This window comes from Passer domesticus, unplaced genomic scaffold, assembly GCF_036417665.1.
Source record: "Passer domesticus isolate bPasDom1 unplaced genomic scaffold, bPasDom1.hap1 HAP1_SCAFFOLD_37, whole genome shotgun sequence".
Classification (NCBI taxonomy): Eukaryota; Metazoa; Chordata; class Aves; order Passeriformes; family Passeridae; genus Passer; species Passer domesticus.
Genome location: NW_026990149.1, coordinates 3431773 through 3450987, shown reverse-complemented (window position 1 = coordinate 3450987; position 19215 = coordinate 3431773). Strand labels below are relative to the sequence as shown.

General features: G+C 54.2%; 1 protein-coding gene and 1 pseudogene across 1 annotated transcript; one reads left to right on the top strand and one right to left on the bottom strand.

The window, feature by feature from the left end:
* Positions 1 to 19215, top strand: part of LOC135292537 (zinc finger protein 850-like) — a 337224-nt pseudogene that overhangs the window by 195991 nt on the left and 122018 nt on the right.
* On the bottom strand, positions 2876 to 4972 carry LOC135292490 (class I histocompatibility antigen, F10 alpha chain-like). The gene is made up of 4 exons (XM_064406693.1): positions 4948 to 4972; positions 4496 to 4645; positions 4233 to 4298; positions 2876 to 3952 (listed from the first exon to the last, which is right to left on the bottom strand). The coding sequence occupies exons 1-4, from the start codon at positions 4970 to 4972 to the stop codon at positions 3384 to 3386; spliced, it is 810 nt and encodes a 269-aa protein (XP_064262763.1). The 3' UTR covers positions 2876 to 3383.

Here is a 19215-nt window from a genome sequence, read left to right as displayed (position 1 = left end):
GGTCTTGGGCGGCGCCCCGGTGAGTGGAGGGGCCGGCGGCGGGCAGAGGAGGAGGAGGAGGAAAAGGCCGGGGTGCGGTGGGGCGGGCAGCGAGCTCAGCCTGCTGCTGCCCCTTGCTTGCAGGTGGCCATCAATGCATGCCGTGGGATGGCATCCGGCACTGGGGCGAGCTGGTGAGTGAGCGGGGCCAGCGGCACAAGCCGGGCCATGCCGGGCGGCGAGGAGCCGGGGCCCGGCACCGTGGAGCTACCGGGAGCCCTGCAGGGAGAGCAGGCGTGGGCTGAGTGGGGCGTGCAGAGCATCCCGGGCTGGCTGAGGGGTCCCAGAGCCCTGGCACGGCCTCAGCCCCAATGACGGCATCGCGCTCCTCCCGCAGCCCGACGGCACCAGCACGCCCCTGGAGATCGTGCTGCTGGCCAAGGTGTCCTGTGGCTGTGCTGGTGTCATTCAGCTCCTGGAGTGGCTTGAGCTCCCCGACAGCTTCTTGCTGGTGCTGGAGCGTCCGGAGCGGTGCCAGGAGCTCTCGGATTTCCTGGCGGAGCGGAGGTTCCTGCCGGAGGAGGAGGCGCGGGGGCTGTTCCGCCAGGTGCTGGAGGCCGTGCGGCACTGCACCAGCTGCGGAGTCCTGCACAGGGACATCAAGCCTGAGAACATCCTGCTCAACCTGGCCAGCGGGCAGCTGAAACTGATTGACTTTGGCCGTGGCACCTTCCTCCAAGACACAGCCTACACCCAGTTTGCAGGTGAGCCCTGCCAGGGGATGGCTGCAACCCCCTAAAAACACCTCCCGATGTGAAATATAAAGCTGTGTTTTGTGTCAGGTACATACAGGCAATGTGTATATCTGTGATTGTGATATGTGTGGAAACTGACCGTGGGACAGTTATGAAGACAATTCTAATAAATAACTGAGGAAGTAAAGCATGGAAGAAGGCCTTTGAACCTATCCTTTGTTTGCAATTAACCTTTATAAGTCTTAAGTTGATTTAGGAGCATTCGAATTAAAGCTTTAAGGATGTTGCTGTTTGACAGGAACTTTCTGCTTCTAGCTAAAAAGAGTTTGCCATAATAACCTTTTGAAATATAATTTCAGAATATTGCTTGTAGTAAGGATCTTTGAAACTATAGCTTTAGAATATATCAAAAGGAAAGATGCTTATCTCGACACCTTAACAAAATATGCAAAAGCAGCTTGAGAAAGGAAGAAGAACATCCACTCAAGGATTGATAGTTTTGACCAAGGGAAGCTGGACATCACTGTTATGAGATTTATAGTCCTTGCAATTCAAAGGTGAACCCGCACATGGACCCTGGACCTCACCAGCTGAGAGACTTCTTTCTTCTTTCAGAAGCTGAACCCCACCATCTGGGGATACTCCTTTCTGAGATACATCCTGAGAAAAACTAAATCACAATAGTGTATAGAATTGTGATGCAAACATTTGGAATAGAAACTGCTGAAAAAGCTTATGAAAACCCCTATAAATATCTGTAAGCCCCAACTATCGGTGTGCAGTTGGAGGGAAAATTTCCCCCACTGTACCCAGCGCTGTATTGCTCATACTTTACCATATTCATTAATAAATTGATTGCTGCTTGAGTATTGGCCTAGTCAAGCTTCTTATTCATAACACCAGGGATCCCCCAATGTCCCCCTGAGGGCCATCTGCGGCTCGGCTTTGGAGCTCTGCAAGCTCCACACATCCCCCCAAAAAAATCCCAAACCCAGGGACCCCCGGGATACTTGGGGCGAGCTCCCCCTCCCCGGGCACCTGCGGGATGGGGGGCGATGGTCCCGAGCCGAAGCTGCTGCGAGTGCAGAGAGAGCTGAAAGCACGCGGTGCTTCCTCCAGCTGCTCCAGCTCCTCCTCTGCCTGCTCCTCCTCCTCTCTCCCTCTATCTTCCTCCTCCTCTATCCCACCGTCTTCCTCCTCCTCCCTGGCCAACGGGAATGGGCTGGGTCACTCCCAAACCAATCTGGGGGAGTAGAGGTTTGGGGGCAACAATGGGAAAGGGGTGGGAGAGGGGGCACAGGGGGAGGTGAGACCCACTGAGGGTCCTCCAGGTTACCCCAGGACCCCTAAGCCCCATCCCAGCCCCCCCAGTTCCCTCCGCAGTCCCAAATGAGGGGGGGGGCTCTGCCCAGGACCCACCGTCCTTCAGGGCTCCTCCGAGGGCAGTAAACGGGAGAGTTCCCAGCTCGGAGAGGCCCCAGCAGAGGAGGGGACCTTGTCCCTCCTTGAGACCCTTTAAGGCTCTTCAGACCCCTTTGAAGGGGACATTTTTAGGATTTTTCTGGGGGGATCTCAACACTACTAGGGTGTTTTTTCCACCCTATTTTAGGGTGTTTGAGGGGACGCAGCCCCACAAGGTCTTTTAAGGTGGGGATCATGACAGCTTTAAGTGACATTTTTATGGGACCCCACCCCCCATTCCAAGCTCCAGTAGGGGACGTTTTTCCCCCCAGGGTGGATTTTTGGGGTTCTCTCTACCATCGCTGCTTTAAGGGCTCCTGCTATGGTCAGGTCCTACTATAAGTCCCCTTAAAAGGGCAACACCACTCCCGTTGATTCCGACAGCGGAGCCCGGGGAGGGGTTGGACATCCTGGGAAGGTTGGGGGTCCCAGGGGGGTTTGGGGGTCCCAGGAGGGTTTGGGGGGTACCTGGGTGATGGTGATGGGGACTCTGTGCTGGGCATAAACTGTTGTGAGGGGTTCCCAGGAGGGTTTGTGTATACTGGGGGTTTTTGAGGTCATGGTGGAGTTTTGCGGGATCCCAAAGGGAGTTTTCAGGGGTCCCAGAGGGGGGGATTAGGCGATCCCAAGGGGAACGCAAGGCTGTTTTGGGATACCTGCTGGCGACGGAGATGGGGATCCCATGCCAGGTATGTACCTTCTCAAGGGGGTCTGGAAGGGTGTTGGGACGTCCTGTGGGAATTTTGATGTCCTGAGAAGGTTTGGGGGGGTCTGTATGGGGTTTTGCAGTCTTGGGGAGCTTTTGGAGAGGCTAGGGATGATATTGGGGTCCCAGGGAAGCTGGGTTGTTCCAGGAGGTTTGGGGTTCCTGGGAGGCTTTCTGGGTACCTGGGCGATGCCAGTGACACAGCTGAGGCCTCGTGCTGGGAATGAACCTTCTCACTGAGCATGGGCAGTGTCAGCGTGTTCAGGGAGATCCTGGGTGACCCGGGGGGGTGACCCCTAACCCCAGGGGACCCCAAATGCTAAGGGACTCCCCTCAGTGCTAGATCTGCTGCAGGCAGGGAGGCACCAGCACTTGGACCCCAGCCCCCACCATCACAGAGGGGCTGTGGAAGAAATCAGGGGGGGCACAGACAGGTCGGGGGGGACCCCCAAAGTCCTGGGAATGGGGGAACACAGGGGAACTCACAGAAATCCCCACTGGGGACTTAGGGGTGACCCAAGGAGGAGTTTGGGGGGGCTGGATGGGTCATGGGGGGATCTCCAAGTGTCTGGGAAGGGGAGAAGAACAGGGTGACCCCCAGGTTGGGTTTGGGGAGAACCAGATTGGAGCTTCCAGACACCAAATCCAATGAGGATAACAATGCTGATGGCAGCACTGACAGACACAGCGACCACCAGGGTGAGATTCCTGCTGGATTCCAGCTCTGGGAAGCATGGCATGGTTAGGAGGGGAGGGGAACCCCCATCCCACTGCTCCACAGTCCCAAATTCCCAGTTCCCACATTCCATGTTCCCAGCCTCAGCCCAGGAGCAGATCCCAGGCTCTGGCATTCCGGGATGCTCCGCCCGGCGCAGGGGCTGCTCCTGCTCCTCCAGCAGCGCCTCGATCCTGCCCAGGTGTGGAACGATCCCTGATTTCATCCCCTTCATCCAGCTGGTCCCAATGGTGCTGGGGTAGAATCTGTATGCGTGGCAGGACAGTGTCAGGATCCCGTGTTCCACTTTTCGGGACACACGGACATCAGGGGGCTCTGGGATGGGGTAACGGTGAGATGCATGCATGGAATTCCATGGCAGTGGGACAGGGATCTCCCCATGGAATTCCATGGCAATGGCATGGCAGTGAGATCCATCTACAGAATTCCCATGGGAATGGGACAACAGTGGGATTCAACCATGGAAGTCCCATGGGAATGGGATGACAGATCTATCCATGGAATTCCCTTGGTAATTCCCATGTTGGCAGATTTTGTCCTCCCAAATCCTGCATTCTCAATTCCCACATTCCCATGGGAACTCTGCCCTCCCCACCTTTACACTGCAGCTCCTCCCGCCCATATCTGACATATTTCTGGAGCCACTCCACGCAGCTGTGCTCTGGGGAATTTGTTCATTCCTCGGGCTCCATCTCCCGGATCCCCATGGCAGTCCCACAGTTGCCATGGCAGCCCCAGAGATGCCCCAGGCGCGGCTGCCCCCGCTCAGCCCCGCTCTGGCTGTGCCGCTCCCGCAGCACCTGCAGCTCCCCGGTGGCCCCGTGCCGGTGCTGCTCGTTGTGCCGGCTCTGGCTGTGCCGAGATCCCGGCTCGGCTCCAGCCGCCACCCCCGGCGGCTGCGGCAGTGCTGGAAGGGGATCCCATCCAGGGACCCCATGGACACCAACTGGGGGAACCCCGGGCCGGGCTCCAACAGTACCACGGGCAGGGAACACAGGGGCAGGAGAACTGGGGGGGGACAGGGGGCTCTCAGTGCCCGGCAAAGGGGTAAAAGTGTGTCTCGTTTCTCAGGAATAGGGGTGCAGGAGGGTGTCAGTGGGGTGACGGAAATGGGGGGAGGCAGGGACATGGAGAGGTAGAAGGGAATTCCAGGGGGTCCTTGAGCCCAGGAAAGGGGAGTCCAGGGTGGGGACACCTGGGATGTTGGGAAAGGGGGAGTTCAGGAGGTCTCTGGTTTTGCAGAAAGGAGGGGCTAGGGGCTGGGAAAGGCAGGAATGGGGTTCCAAGGTGTTCCAGGCCGTCAAGCCCACGGCAAGTCTGCAGGCTGGGAGCCATGGATGGCCGGGAAAATGGGGAGCAGAAGGTCCTGATGTCTGGAAATGGGGGATTCAGGAGGGTCCCTGTGCAGGATAAAGAGAGCAAGGGGGTCCCGTGCCGGGGGTCCCACCCCCCCTCTCTCGCCAAGGAGTGCCCCCAGTCCCAGCGCTGCAGCCATCGTGCTGCTCCTACTCCCTCCCAGCATGATCCCAGTATGGTCCCAGTACAGCCCAGTCACTCCTACTCCTGGCATCCCCTCTCTGCATTCTGCCCTGTCCCGGCTCTATCTCCACTCCTCCCGAGGGCTACGAGGGCTTCGGAAATGGGGGAGGAGGAGGAGGAGGGAGGGAGGAAGAGGTTGAGCGGGAGAGGAGAGAGGGAACCAGCGCCGCTCCGGCGCTTCCTGAACCCGCAGCGCCCTCCTGCCAGGGAGCTGTGCAGAGCCACAAGGTCCCCCCGAGCCTCCTCCTCTCCAGGCTGAGCCCCTTTCCCAGCTCGCTCAGCCCCTCCGGCTGTTCCAGCCGGGACAGAACACCAGTGCTACACAGAGAGCAAGGGACAGACCTGACAGAGGTGCCTCTAGCACCACATTTTAGGCTTTCGCTAATACTTACAGAAAGACTCTTCAGAAAGTTACGGCAGTAGTTCAATTGAGAATCTCCTTTGAAAATCACTGCGGCCCGGCCCCGGCCCGAGCCCGCCGGAACCCGCCCGGCCCCGGCCCGAACCCGGCCCGGCCCCGCCGGAACCCGCCCGGCCCCGGCCCGCCGGAACCCGGCCCGGCCCCGCCGGATCCCGGCCCGGCCCCGCCGGAACCCGGCCCCGCCCCGAGGTTCGGGCGCCGCGGTTGCCTGGTAACCGCGCGGGCGGCAGCGTCTGTGACAGCGGCGCGGCCTCAGTTGCCCGAGAACGCGGCCCTGGCTGGGTGTGCGCAGCCTGGGCTCGTACAGGCAGCTACACTGGGCGATTCGCCGAGTGAATTGTTCGCGGAGCATTGGTCTCTGCGAGTGAGTCCTTTGAATTTGCGGAGCATTGTGCCCCGCTGAGAATTCCTCAACGTGCAGAGCATTGGCCTCTGGAAAAGAGCGTGAATTTCCTTTGAAGGTAAAGATTGACTAAAGTTGAACTGTTTGGTTTTGTCTCATGTGCACTCTGAGAGAGAAGGCCAAAGGGAAATACAGGATGGGATAATGCCAGTCTTCTGGTGCAGCAGTTCAGTGGCATGCACAGCTGAGTGGATGAACAATAGTTCGTCTACTGATTGTGCTTTTTTTTTGCACTGAAGAAATGCAACATTTTCTAAATGTACTCATCTATACTTTTTTTTCCCTATAGTGATTGCTTAAACTGCTTCAAGGTGAATGAGTTCTGTTCAAGTTTCCGTGGGTTGTTATCATCTGGTTATTAAAATTATTAGGGAGAGGCCTCTGAATTGAGGTACAAACGAGGCAATTTGCCAAAGTCAGTAGTCTGGATTTTATGGAACAGTAAATGTGAGGAAGAGAGAGAAAGGAATAGAAAAAGGGGGGGTGGGGTGAAGGGGGTGGAGATGGGGTTGGGAAGAGGGGGAAGAAAGAGAATGACAGAGACAGATTAAGTAAAAAAATATCACCATTCCATGGATCCCATTGGCATACCATAAAATCCTCTTCTGGTCTTCTCTGTGGTGAGGTATTGCAAAATGTAAGATTCCAATGGATTAATGCAGATTTGGGCAAGGTGGGACCTCCCAGGTACCTCCCTGGGGTGGGGCAAGTTTGACTGTCTATTGCTATTTTCAAGTAATAGAAAATCTTCAGCACCAGTATATCCTTTGAGTCTGCCATGAATTGGGTTGTGGATTTTCAGATCTGTTGTGTTACTTTGCATGCCCTGCAATCATCTGGTGCAAGGCCTCAGGAATGGCTCTGGGGACACAGTGGAGGTCTTTGATGGGAGGTTTGTGTGCAAACCTGGCCTCAGCAGAGGAGTCTGTGGCTATGACTTGCCCAGCCTGAAGGCAGACAGAGCTGATTTTCAGGAGAGCTGCTGGCTTTGGCTTTGTTGTGGATCTATTTTTCTCCCTTGGCCTTGTTCACTTCTGCCCAGACCTGAGCTAATGGGACAATAGTGTCACCTTTATCTTGTCTCAAGTTCCCTTGTGGGGCTGAACTCTCAGTCCCAAGTTCCAGTCAGGAGGCATTTTCAGGGAAGGGTGGGCTTGGGTGCTCTCAGCTTCTTTATAGAGTTTTGTCACAGTCGGCAAAATGTTCTTTATAGCAATATTTAAGCCATGAACCATAACATTGCAGCCTCTCCCAAGTCCAGTGAGGAGCAGCTGAGAGAGCAGGGGGTGTTTAGCCTAAAGAAGAGCAGGTCCACGCAAGCTGTTTTTAAGTAATATTTAAGCTACAGCTTTGTCTGTTCTAAGCATTATTCATGCTCAGCTTTTTAGCTCCAGGTTTCAGTATGATCCATCTTTGAATTGCACAAGGTGGTCATCTATTTCAAATAAAGTCCAACTAGAGGCCTAACAATACTATCTACTTATGACAAACAAGCACTTAGCTACTTTCAAATGATATAAAATGTTTAGCAGCAGTATATGCCTTGAGTCTGCCATGAATTGGGTTCTGGATTTTCAGAGTTCCATTGTTGCTCCTTCCAGTTTTGCTGAGGCCTTGTCGTTCCTCTGTAACATCCTCTCTTCAGAATGGCTTCTGGATTCCCAAAAAAGACACCAACACCTCGTCTTTTGCAGAGGGAAAGACTGCAGCCTAATACTGTGAGTAGCCACTGGGGCTGTGCTCAGGCTGGCAAGTGCCCTGGTGTCCCTGGTGTCCCTGCCCCTGTTGTCCAGCAGCGCTGGGAAGCTGCAGAGCCCCTGCCCAGCTCTTTGTGCTGTGCTGCTGTTGGTGGGGGCTGTCCTGGTGCAGGAGGGAACACTGTGTGATGTTTCAGGGACAGCCCAGCGCCTTGCCTGGCTGTGCCACGGGAGCCAAGTGAAAGCAATGTGCAGCTGAAGCCCTCAGCATGTGCTTCTGTGCTGCCCTTTGCCACAGGAATTCCTTCTGTCAGGCTGGGCACTGCCCTGTGCTGCTGTGACCAACCTGCCCTTGGGCACCTGGGCATGTGGGGGGAGAGCTCAAACTGTGCCCAAAGCCTTGAGAGCCACGGCTGGTCCCAGCCAGAAGAGCTCCCAAAGCAGCTGTTCTCTCTCAGCTCCTGGGTGGGCACAGCTCCAGCCCTGCAGGCAGCACTGCAGTCAGGGCCACCAAGGTGCCTTGCTGTCTGGAGCTCACTTGGCTGAAGATGCCCCAGTGCTGAGGCTCTGGCAAGGAGATCCCTGTGTTTTCTTCTCTGGAGGACTCTGTCAGCCCAGACAGAGAAAACAAATGCTCATTAACAGAGAGAGCTAAAACTTGGACACATTCCTGTGCACCTCCCTCTTGGTCCAGCTTTTCTTTCTTGCTTCTCTTGGACTCAGCCAGCAGTGCTGTCTCCTGCTGTGAGTTGTGAGTGTTGTGCAGGGATGGAGTTGGGGCAGTTCTGGGAGCTCCTTCCCACTCTCTGAAAAGGTCACTGACACTTACATTTTTCATTTCCAATGAAATGTAAGAGGAAACAAATGGCCAAAGAGCAGAAATCCCCAAACATGTCACATCAGATCACAGAGAGACTAATGGGCCACAGCCATGTGGTTGGAGTATGTGTATTGCACTCTGTATTGATTGATTGGTGCTAAGTATTTCAGCAAGTACCTTCCAGGGCTTCCAGAAGTGTCCCAGTGGCTGTGATCCCAAATTATTCACCAGTGACACTTGATCAAGATAAACCCCTCTGAACAAGCACATCTTGCTAATTTGGTTTTTTTTTAATTATTATAATTTTTCCTTTTTTTCCTTTTTTTCCTTTCAGTTGCCTCTGTCTAAGTTCCAGCAGGAGAAGTTTCTCAGCATGAAGAAGAAGGCCAGCACTGGGGGGAGTATTCTGCCCAGAACTGGCCCATGGATAGACCTGAGCAAGACTGGTCCAAAGGTAGCCTTTTCCTGCTCTTTTCCTTTCTGTTTGATGGCAAGTTTGAAGAGGGTGTGTGCTTGTGACAGGCTTGCCTCCAGCAAAACACCTCAGTGTCCAGGTGCTGTTGTCATTGCAAGCTGCTGGCAGTGGTGGACTGGGAGTCCTGATGTGCACTGAGGCAACACAAATAACCTCTGCTGCAGCTGCTGGGCTGTGCTGGAGTGTGGCTGCCATTGCTAAAACAATGGGGGAAGGCTGGGGACACAAAGGCACAGCATTGCCATGTGCCATTCTCCTGCTGAAGGAGCCACCTCTTGCTTTGGTGTGGTCACCATCAAATGCTTGGGGTCACAGGATTCCCTCCACAGTGGCAGCGTTGGCCTTGGAAGGCCGAGGACCTGCAGGAATTCCTTCAGATTTAGCAAAACCAATTGCATTCCTGCTTTGGGTTGGAACAATATGTTTGACCCTGACGGGGTGTTAGATTTTGCAGGCTGCCAGATGTGCAGGGGACTGGCCCTGGGCAGAGGGGAATGGATTTGCTTTCTGTGGATCAGTGCCTACTTAGAGGTGTGTTTCAAGCTGCTTTTGTGGCAGGACTGGTTCAGTAGAAAGCACAGTCCAAAGGGGCAGGTGAGCCAGGTGGGCTGTTGAGCAGGAAACTGGCAGCAAGGGACATGGAACAAAGTGGTTCAGGATTGCCCTGGAGAGGGGCCTTGTGGAGAAAGAAAGGTGGAGAAATCAAAAGAGCAGCTTGGCTTGAGCCTGCTGGAAGCTGATCAAGCAGTTCTTGATCAGCTCCGAGCAGAGGTGGGTGAGGCACTGTTTGCCCAGTGTGTCCTGGGCAGATGTGCTCCCCCAGAGTCTGCACTTCACTGGGGGTCAGTGTAAGATTGTCCTTCATGAGCCTTCCTCCCAGCAGCTGAAGCTGTCCCTGCTCTCTCTCGCCTCTCCAGCTGCCGTCAGCTGCCCCGAAACCGAGCTTGTTTCAGGTTTCCCCACCAGAGATGGTGTTTGAGAACTTCGTGGCTCGGGAGGTCTCTGAAATGGTGCTGTCTGTGACGAATAAGGACAAGGTGAGTGCTGGCACCTGGAGCTTTAACCCTGTGCTGGAAGAGGAGAGTGCTGTCATTGCCCGAGTGTCCAGCAAAGCAAGTTATCTGCTGCAACACATGCTGAAGAAAATGTCTCAGCAGCTGGCTCTGCAAGATGGTGGAAATCTTCCTGTGCTGGGAATTGTGCCCTGATTTTGGACACGCACTGATGGTGCAGATGACTTGATGTGGTCGGTCAGGTGCTCTGTCTCCATCCTGCTGGTGCTGACCTGCTTGGCCCTTCCTTGCCACCAGGCACTGCCCCAATGGCCCTGACCAAAATGCTGGAGCCAGAGAGAAGGGATTCCAGTTGAGCCTTGAGAATGATGTGCCTGTACCTGCACAGCTGAAAGGGCTTTGGAAAAGGGGTCAAGGAGGGATGTCAGCAAGGCAGGGACAGGTCTCCTGTCGTCCTGTTTGCACAAGAGGCAAAATCATCATTTGATGTCTTTGCTGCAGATTCCTCGGCTGGTGAAGGTGTGCATGGAGAGCTGCCCTTATTTCCAGCTGGCAAGCCCCAGGGGTGTGTACCACATGGTGCCAGCAGGCGCCTCTGCCGCTGTGCGCATCCGCTTCAGCCCCGAGGAGAACAAGGTGAGCCTGGAGGAGCCCAAGCACAGAATTCTCTGCAAAGCCATTGTTTTCCCTGCACTCTGGGTGCAGCCCATTCCATGCTGGGAGCTTGGCTCCAGGCCGTGGGCAGGCAGCCTGCAGCCAGTCCCAGCTTGGCACGGGCTGCCAGGCACTGCAGCCAGGCCTGACAGGCTCTGCTTCCCCTCCCTGCACATCCCTGAGCATTGCCAAGGGAAGATGCCCAGGGAACAGGATGAAAATGACAGAGGGCTGTTGATAGATGTTGGGCCATCTCTAGGTACAGTGGAAGGGGTTTCATGATGATGGCAAACACTAGAGGAACAAAGAGGTCTGAGAGCTTTCCTCCTTCCTGCCTGGCAAGAGCTTCCCTGCCTCCCCGTGGGCTGGAGCAAGGACGGTGCTTTTTCCCAGCCTCTGCTCTGCAGCCTTGCAGCTGTGCTGTGCCAGAGCACAAGTGGGCATGGTGCAGCTGCAGGGCCAGGGCAGAGGATGTGCTGTGCCCGTGAGCCCGGCCTGGCACAGGCACCCTGGGCTCTGGGTGCCCTTGGCCAGCAGGAGGTTGCTGAGCTGCAGGGACTTGGACAGCTGCCTGCAGGAGCTGGTGTAGGGCAGGTGCAAGCTGCAGGCAGAGCTGTGAGCCCAGAGCCCGTGGCAGTGACACTGCTGTGCCTCTGTCTTCATGCCTGTGCCTGTGCTTGCTCTGTCAGCTGGCACCCATTGCGTGCCAAAGGTGCTTTTGCCTGGAGGTTTGAACAGCAGTGCTGAGGCCCTGGCAAGTCTGATCTCAGTGCTGGCATCTGCAGGCTTGTTCATCCAGAAGGGTTTAGGCCGTGGCATGGAAGGGAGGAAGCCTTGCAGGGAAGCCAAGAGAGGCTCTTTCCAACAGCATCCTGCTGCCTCTTAGCACTGTTCTTCTGCTGACTTGCTTGGAGAGGCAAAGTTGGAGGGGAGTTCTGAGGCAGCTGATGTTTCTGCACCAGGTCAGAGGTGCAGGAGCTCTTTGGGTCCAGCTGTTTTCTCATCTTCCTTTTGCTGCTTTCAGTCAGTTGAACATTTTGTCCTATTCTCAGACAGTGGGAATATAGAAACCTAAAGAGGAATGTCCTGTGTTCCCTAGCTCCATGTTCCTTAGAAGGAACGTAGGAATTCTTTAACATCATTAAAATGTAGAGTAAAACTTATGGTGGCCTAGGGCAGTTCTTTGTATGACCCAAGTGACACAAGATCTTAATGCCACAGAGATAGGTTTTGCAAAGTGCCCTGGTGCCTTTAAAATGTGGCATATTAGTAGAGCTTAGTGTTTATTTTGGGGTGGAATAGCTAAATTGATGCCCTTGAAGGGAGTCCATTTTTTTTCATCCTGCCGTGGGGATGGCACTAAATGCCCTGTGCTGAGGCAGTTTCTTTTCCTGCAGGATTATTCCCACCAGCTCATCTGCATGACTACCAGTGAAAGGATCGTGGTGCCAATTCGGGCCATTGCTGCCCGAGCTGTCCTGGACTTCCCTGAGCAGCTGGACTTCTCCAGGTGTCCAGTCAAGAGCAGCACCCAGAAGACTGTGCTGCTCCGCAACACTGGGAACCTGGAAGCTCGTTTCCAGCTGAGCACCCAGAGGTGAGGCAGCCCATCTGTTCTTGAGCAAAGGATATCACCTCTGGGTGATAGCAGAGTTGGGAAAGGGCAGCAAAAGGAAGCAGAGCATCAGAGCTGCTGCCCTGCAGCCCTGGCTGGAAGGGAGCAGGATGGATGGCAGCTGCTCTTGCCTTCAGTGTTCTTAGCAGGATGCAGCCTTTGAGCTTTCTCTGTCCCAGCTTTCCTGGAGGCTGCTGGAACATGTTGGCAGCTGGCTTGCAGCCTGCTGAGCACAAGCAGCTCCTGAAATGCTTTCTCAGCACTGTCAGCCAAACAGAGCCATTCTCTGGGAGGCCACAGGCACGTGGCTTTGCAGGGGTCCCTGCATCACATGCCCAACATGAGCTGTGCTGCAGGCAGCCCGTGCAGCTCCTGTTCCTGAAGCTGATCTGCTTTCCCTTGTCAGCTGAGGGCATCAGTCACCTCTTGTGTTCCATGATGAACCTCTGAAAGCTAGTTTAAAATTTCGTAACAGATGATTTAAATCTCTGAATCAGATTGTGCCCCCTTTCATTGAGATTTCTTTTTGAATACTCTGAAGTTGCTGTGTTTCTGCCGTTTTTTTGTTTTGGTTTGTGTTAAATGTTTGCCAAAAGATCATACAAATGGACCTAGTTAAAAAGCAGAAGAAAACAACCTATTCAAACCCTCTCCATACCTTATCTTTTCTGCCTGTCACGTGCAGTAGTGATTAATGGAAAGGGCAGATCTGAGAGGATGAGAAGTGTCTTAAGGAACAGCTCACAATGGACAGAAAAAAGGCCAAAATGTAGCCTGTCAGCCCCATCTCTTGGCAGTGGTTTTCATTTGGTTATTAGAGTGTCAGGGATGTCTCCTTCACAGCTCTTCTATCTTAGAGCAGCTTTCATTGAAATGCTGATCAAATGTGCCCTTTCTAGGCTAAATCAGGATGTTTTCAAGGTAAAGTAAACCAAAGAACCACACTGCAAATTCAACAGTTACTATTCCTTGGTCTTCAGGGAAAAGTTCCTTCTCCCTGTGTGATTCCTAGGCTGTAATCTCCCAGGACAGGGAGTGCCCTAACATTTGCATCTCCTGAGATGAAGTTTATAGGCGGCAGGAAAAGAGAAATTCCTGAGGCAGTCAGTGTCCAGTTGTGCCTGCAGATAGCTCTGAAGCCTCTCTGTGCTCTTCAGAAAGCATTCTCTGATGGGATTGCTGGCAGTGGGAGCCCTGAGTGTCACTGCAGAGAGCTGGATGCAGAGTGTGGGGAGCTGAGGCCATTTTGCCCACAGGATGTTGTGAGGGCTGGATCTGCTCAGCAGTGGCTCCGTGGCTGTTTCTGATGCTGTCTGTCCTGGCTGTCTTCTGCTGGCTGTGCTTGGTTTGCTCCCTGCTTGCCCAAGGGAGCTGCAGTGAGCTGCAGTGCAGAAGGAATCTGCTGGCCAGCTGTGGCCAGCCCTGATGGCTCTCTTTGTGTTGCAGTCCTTTCTCCGTGGCTCCGGCCGCAGGAGCTCTGGGCGCTGGTGACACCGTGCAGGTGACAGTGGGATTCCACGCGCTGACGGCCGGTGACCATTGCGGGTGCCTGGCAGTGTGCTGCAGCACAGGTGAGTGCTGGGCCTGCCCGGCCACAGGACAGCTCTGCACCATGGCTCCCTGCTGTCCCATCCCCTCCATTCCCTCCAGAGGTGCCTCCCCTGCTCAGCTTCACCCCAAAGCAAACGGAGAACTCCTTGCTGTTTGGGGGCTTGAGAAAGTGCATCCCCTCTAACAGGCTAAGATTTTGGACTCCTGTTTTGCTGGGAGTTGCTGAGTGGAGGAAGGAGGATCCCTGATTCTCCACTGCCATGTGGCTGTGCCTGGGTGAAGGTTTCTTTTATTCCTGGGTAGTGCTGTAGGTGAGCTCTCCATCAGATTCTCTGCAATGCAATGGATTTCTAGCACACCTCTGTCCCATATGCTGCTTCTGCACTGGCTTGTCACAGACCCTTTTCCTATGTGGCCCTTACACATATATGTAGTTTCTGTCTAACAACATTTTCAAGGCCTCAAGTTCCTTTTTTGTGGCAAATCAAAACAAATTTTTCCCTGTCCCCATTTCCCAGGCTGTTCATGCTGTAGCAAACCTCTCACATCTATCTCCCATTTGATTTCTAGGCTGAGGAACCCCATCCAGTCTCAATGCAGAAATAGCTCTGTACTTAGTAATCTTTCCTTTGTTCCCTTTTTTATTTAATTTGCAGTGCTCCAGCTTGGTTTTTGACATCAGAACAATATAAAATATTGCAAGGCTGATGTGGCTGTGGGTTTGGACAGGGAGATGATGATGATACTGATGCTGATTTTCCTGGTGTTCATTTTGTAGTGGTTTGTCCTATTGCAGAGCCAGGCAGGTTGTGTTTCCTCACCTGGGTCCCCTCCTGCTGTGGGCTGTCACTTCACTTGTTCCTCTGGGCCTCCTTTTGCTGCCCACCTGCCGCCAGGCATATTTGCTGCTCAGCAGCAAGGGCTGCAAGGGATCAGGAGAGACAGGAGTCTGGTGGGATGCCCGGGGAGGCCCTGGGCAAGGCAGGACTGAGTAGGGCTCCTCAGCATCACCTGAAGGACTTTGGTGCAGAAATCCCAGTGATCTGAGTGGGTCACCAGAGCACATGGACCAACCCCACTGTACACACTGTCACCCTGGGGCCACAGCTCTACAAACACACTCAGAAATAAGGTGTTGAAGGAGCTGCCCAGGACATCCCCACGCTCTACACCCAGAGCTGTCAGGATGTGATCCATGGACTGATCCACAGAACTGCTCATTCAGCTAAAAACTGGGACACTTTCCTCTGTGACCTGTGGTTTGCTGCGTTCCTTGTGCTTCCATCAGCCAGTGAGCTGAGCAAAGACTCCCCTTTGCTTTGTTCCAGGTGAAGAAAGAATCCACACACACCTCAAAGGAGAAGCTGTGGATGTCAACGTTGGGTTGAGCACAAGTTCTGTGGAGATGGACAAGACTTTGATCACCAAGTCAAGCCACAGAACTGTGTTCCTTGAAAACAGGAGTAACATCACAGCCCACTTCCAGTGGAAGGCTTTTCCTAGTGAGGAAGAAGAGGATGAAGAGAAGAGGAGGTTGGTTTGAAAGATGCATTTCAGTGAGATACATGGCCCAAGACTGAAAGGAACGTGTGGCCTCAGGGGGGTCTTGGTGCTTTTGAATGGTTAAGCCAAGTAAACCATCCCTGGCACCAGGGTGTGTGTCTCTGGGCTTTGGGAGCTCAGCACTCAGCATTCCAGTTCCATTCATACTCCAAGCATGGATGGCATTTTGGGAAGGAAAGGTTGATTGTGATGACTGGATTTCCTCAGGTTCTAATTGGGCTCTTGTCTCTCTCATCTTCTTCCCACCTGACCTGGCAACATCCCTAAACATTTAATGAGTTTCCAGCCCCTCTTTCCACCCTCTTTTTTCCCCTTAGTTCCTTGAAAAGCTCCTTGTCCATCCAGGCTGCTTGTCTCCCCTGTCCTGCTGTCAGAGCAGCTTTTGAGGTCTCAGAGCAGAGAGGACTTTTTGAGGAGAGGAGATCGTGCAGGATCCTTTCTCTGTCAGGACATTCTAGAACCATGCACTGGGATGGGAGCCAAAAAGCTCTGGATGATGAAAAGGTCTCTCCAGGAGTTTGCTGTCTCCCTCCTGCACAACAAAGTCCCTTCCCCTCTCAGAGCCTCTGTTTTCATGCACATTGCATAGAAAACCTTGAATGTCACTGCAGGGATTTGGTGCCTGAATTCATCAATTTCCTTTGGAAGTGCTCTGGGATGCTCTTGTGAAAGGCAGAGTAGGGAACAGGGCAGGTCCAAAATGGAAGAAGCAAAGAGTGCTGCTGGTCACACGTAGCTGCAAGCCAGCTTGGTCTCCCCTTGCCAGGGAAGCCCTGCAGTGGGTGCTCTGTGATCTTTATCTGCCTCCCCCGAGCAGCTCAGTGGGAGGAAAAGCCAGCTGAGGTGGCTGGTGGATTCTCCCTCAGCTGTGGCAGAGGCTTTGAGCCAGGAGGTTCTCTGGAGGGCTGCTGGCTTTGGAAAGCTCCCCTGAGCTTGCAAGTGTGGAGTAAAAGTCCCTGCAGTGCCAGTGAACAGCAAGTTATCCCTGATCCATCTGGAACCCTCGTGGCTTGGGGTCAGCCTTTGCTGGGGAGCTGCTGCTGCTCCCACCCAAGTGCTTTGCTCTCCTGCACTCCCACTTCTCTCTGCAAATCTGTGCCTTATGAAACCATCTGCTGGCCTTGTCTCTCCCTGGGGCTGCAGGCAGTGTTTGCTGCGGACATCCAAAGAGGTGTCAGAGGAAAACATCACAGAGGAGAAAAGCACAGAGGAGGTGAAGGGCTTTGGTGGAGGTGACACTGCCCTCCTGAGCAGCATGGTCCAGGAGGAGATGGCAAAGGTGCCAGAAGAGCCCATGCTGTTCTCCAATGAGGTTTTTTTCATCGAGCCAATGGTAAGTGATAGCTGAGAACCTCATTTTCCTCCTCCTCCTCTTCCTCCTGCTCCTCCCAAGCACCCAATCCCAGCCCCCCTTGTTCCGGCTGCGGTCACTGGGCAGATCCTCAGCTGGCCCCGTGTGCTGGGAGGGAGGACATGGAGTTTCTGGAGTGGCTGCAGAGCTCCCTGCTGAAAGCATTTCTGCCCTGGAGGGTCAAGGCAGGGCTGGGAGCCTGACAAAGCCCAGCTCTGCTGCCAGGGCTGGAGCTCAGGGCACTCCGTGCGTGTCCTTGCAGTGTCACAGGGAGCAGTTCTTGTAGGGAGGGGCTGCCCCCACACGTGGGGCTCAGCAGAGGCTGTTGCAGCACTGCCAGCTCACACACTGACCTGAAGCTGGCAATGGTTGGCTGGGAAAAGGAGGCCAAACTCAGCCCAAGGTTGATCCCAGAAATGCCAATGGCCTCCTGTAACCACGCCTTGCACTATTTCTGAGTCTGCCTTCCAGTGTCATCTGTGAGCCTGGACACAAGGCTGGAAGGTTTCACTGGGCCTTTTGAGTTCTCCTGCACACAGGGACAGAAAACCTTTTCCTTTTCTGTTTCTGCAAGCAAACTGCCACGTGCTGCCATCAGCCAGAGCCCTGATTCTGAGCACTGGCATTGTGAGAGATGATGAATGCCTGGTGTGTGCACAGTGCAAAATCCCTTCTCCCCTTGGAGTAAAGCCCAGAATAATCCCAACCTCTGCTTTCTTTCAAAACAGATTAACTAATGTTTGTGTTTCAAGGAAGGGGCTCATGTTCTCTTCTTGGTTACTGCTATGGCCCATCTAAGGCCAAGAGGCAGCAGTGCACAGGGGCAGTTGCATCCCAGTGCAGCTGACAGCAGCATGATGTGAGCAAGAGCTTGTGTCAGAGCAGTAGGAATCTTGTGGAGAGCGGGAGCTGATCAGCTGAGCATTGAGAGCTTCCAGCACTGTGTTGAGCTGCCTTTGGAGGGTTTCCTTGGGCTCCTTGTGTTGTTCACCATTTGATGCTCTAAACAAAGGCTGACAGGACTGTGGTTGAAAACAGGAAATGTGAAGTTAAAGAGAAATGTTTTGCTGTCTCTTTGTGTTGCAGGAGGGAGAAATCGGGCCGAATTGTTCGGCCGAAATCCAGGTGACCTTCAAACCCCTGGCAGCTCTGGAGTATGGAAGTGTGGCTTACTGCAGCATCTCAGGTGCAGCTCCTGTGCCCTGCTTCTCTCCCCCTCAGTGCAGCCATGGTGCAAGCCTGAGCCCACTGGGCTGCCCTGGCAGTGCTGGGAAGAGTCCCTGGCCAGCAGGGCAGTGCTGGCACATCCCCAGTGGCCCTGCAGCTCCCAGGGAATGTCCCGTGCAAGGCCAGGGCTCAGAGTGCTGTGTCTGGGTTCCTGATCCCAGCACAGCCCAGGCAGTGCAGGGAGAGGTTTTGATGCCATGCCTTTGCCAGCATTTCCTCAAAGGCCAGAGAGCTGCAGAGCAGAGCAGCTTTAGTGAACAAGCACTAAGCCCCTGCAGGCCCCTGGCCTCCAGGATGGCTCCATTGGACATGGATCCATCATCAGGTGGCAGGAGCTGGGTTAGAAATGTGCTCCCTGAGCCTGGCTCAGCTCCCACTGGCCAGACAGCACCAGAGCAGAGGTGGCTGAGCCCCACTGAGCCCAGGCTGTTGGTAGAAGGAGCAGCCTTGGCCAGCAGCTGCTTCTCTCCCTGTGTGGGAGCTGTCACCTTGCAGCTCTCAGTCTGTGGAAACAGAGCCCAGTGCTGAGGGTCAGAAGGCGAGGCCTTGGGCAACAAAGTCCTGTGCTGCTGGGCCAGGTAGTTTGGTAATTGCCAAGCTCTGGATGAGCTTTGTGCCTTCACTGAATGGATTTCCAAGCTCCTCTAGGTGCATGGGAAGGAAAGCAGAGAATCCTAGGATGTTAAGGATGGAGTGGACCTTAAAGATCATCTAGTGCCAAGTCCCCTGCCATGGGCAGGGACACCTCCCCCTAGAGCAGGTAGCTGCAAGCCCCATCCAGCCTGGCTTTGAACACTTGCAGTGCTGGAACCTGCAAAACTTCCCTGGGGAACCTGCTCCAGTGTCTCACCACCCTCACAGGAAAAAATGTCATCCCAAATATCTAACCTAAATTTCCTTTCTTTCAATTTCTACCCATTACTCCTTGGCCTGCCACTCCAGGACCCCAGAGATGTTTGAAACTCAGCAAACTGGTGGCTCCCATTGGAAACCAGCCTGAGGAATGGGTTAGGAATTAGAAGTCAGCCCCAAGGGATATCTGCTGAGGGAAGAGAAGGGTCCATATCTTCTCCTGCAGCATCAGGAGCTGGTAGCATCCAGCTCAGAGTCAGGGACTAGCGCTGAGGCAGCCTGGAAAAGACAGTGTGACAGAGGGAATGCTTGTACTGAAATGGACATCTCTCCCCAGGCCGTGAGAGCAGGCTGCCCCTGCAGCTCAGAGGGGAAGGCCAAGGACCCTTGGTTGAAC

What these genes read in the sequence shown, in the direction of transcription:
- LOC135292490 (XM_064406693.1), bottom strand. Translation starts at nt 4,972, where the DNA reads ATGGCTCCCAGCCTGCAGACTTGCC. An exon ending in TCCCAGCCTGCAGACTTGCC is followed by an intron (nt 4,646 to 4,947) that starts GTGGGCTTGACG and finishes GTCCCCCCCCAG; the next exon opens with TTCTCCTGCCCCTGTGTTCC. An exon ending in GGAGCCGAGCCGGGATCTCG is followed by an intron (nt 4,299 to 4,495) that starts GCACAGCCAGAG and finishes CAAATTCCCCAG; the next exon opens with AGCACAGCTGCGTGGAGTGG.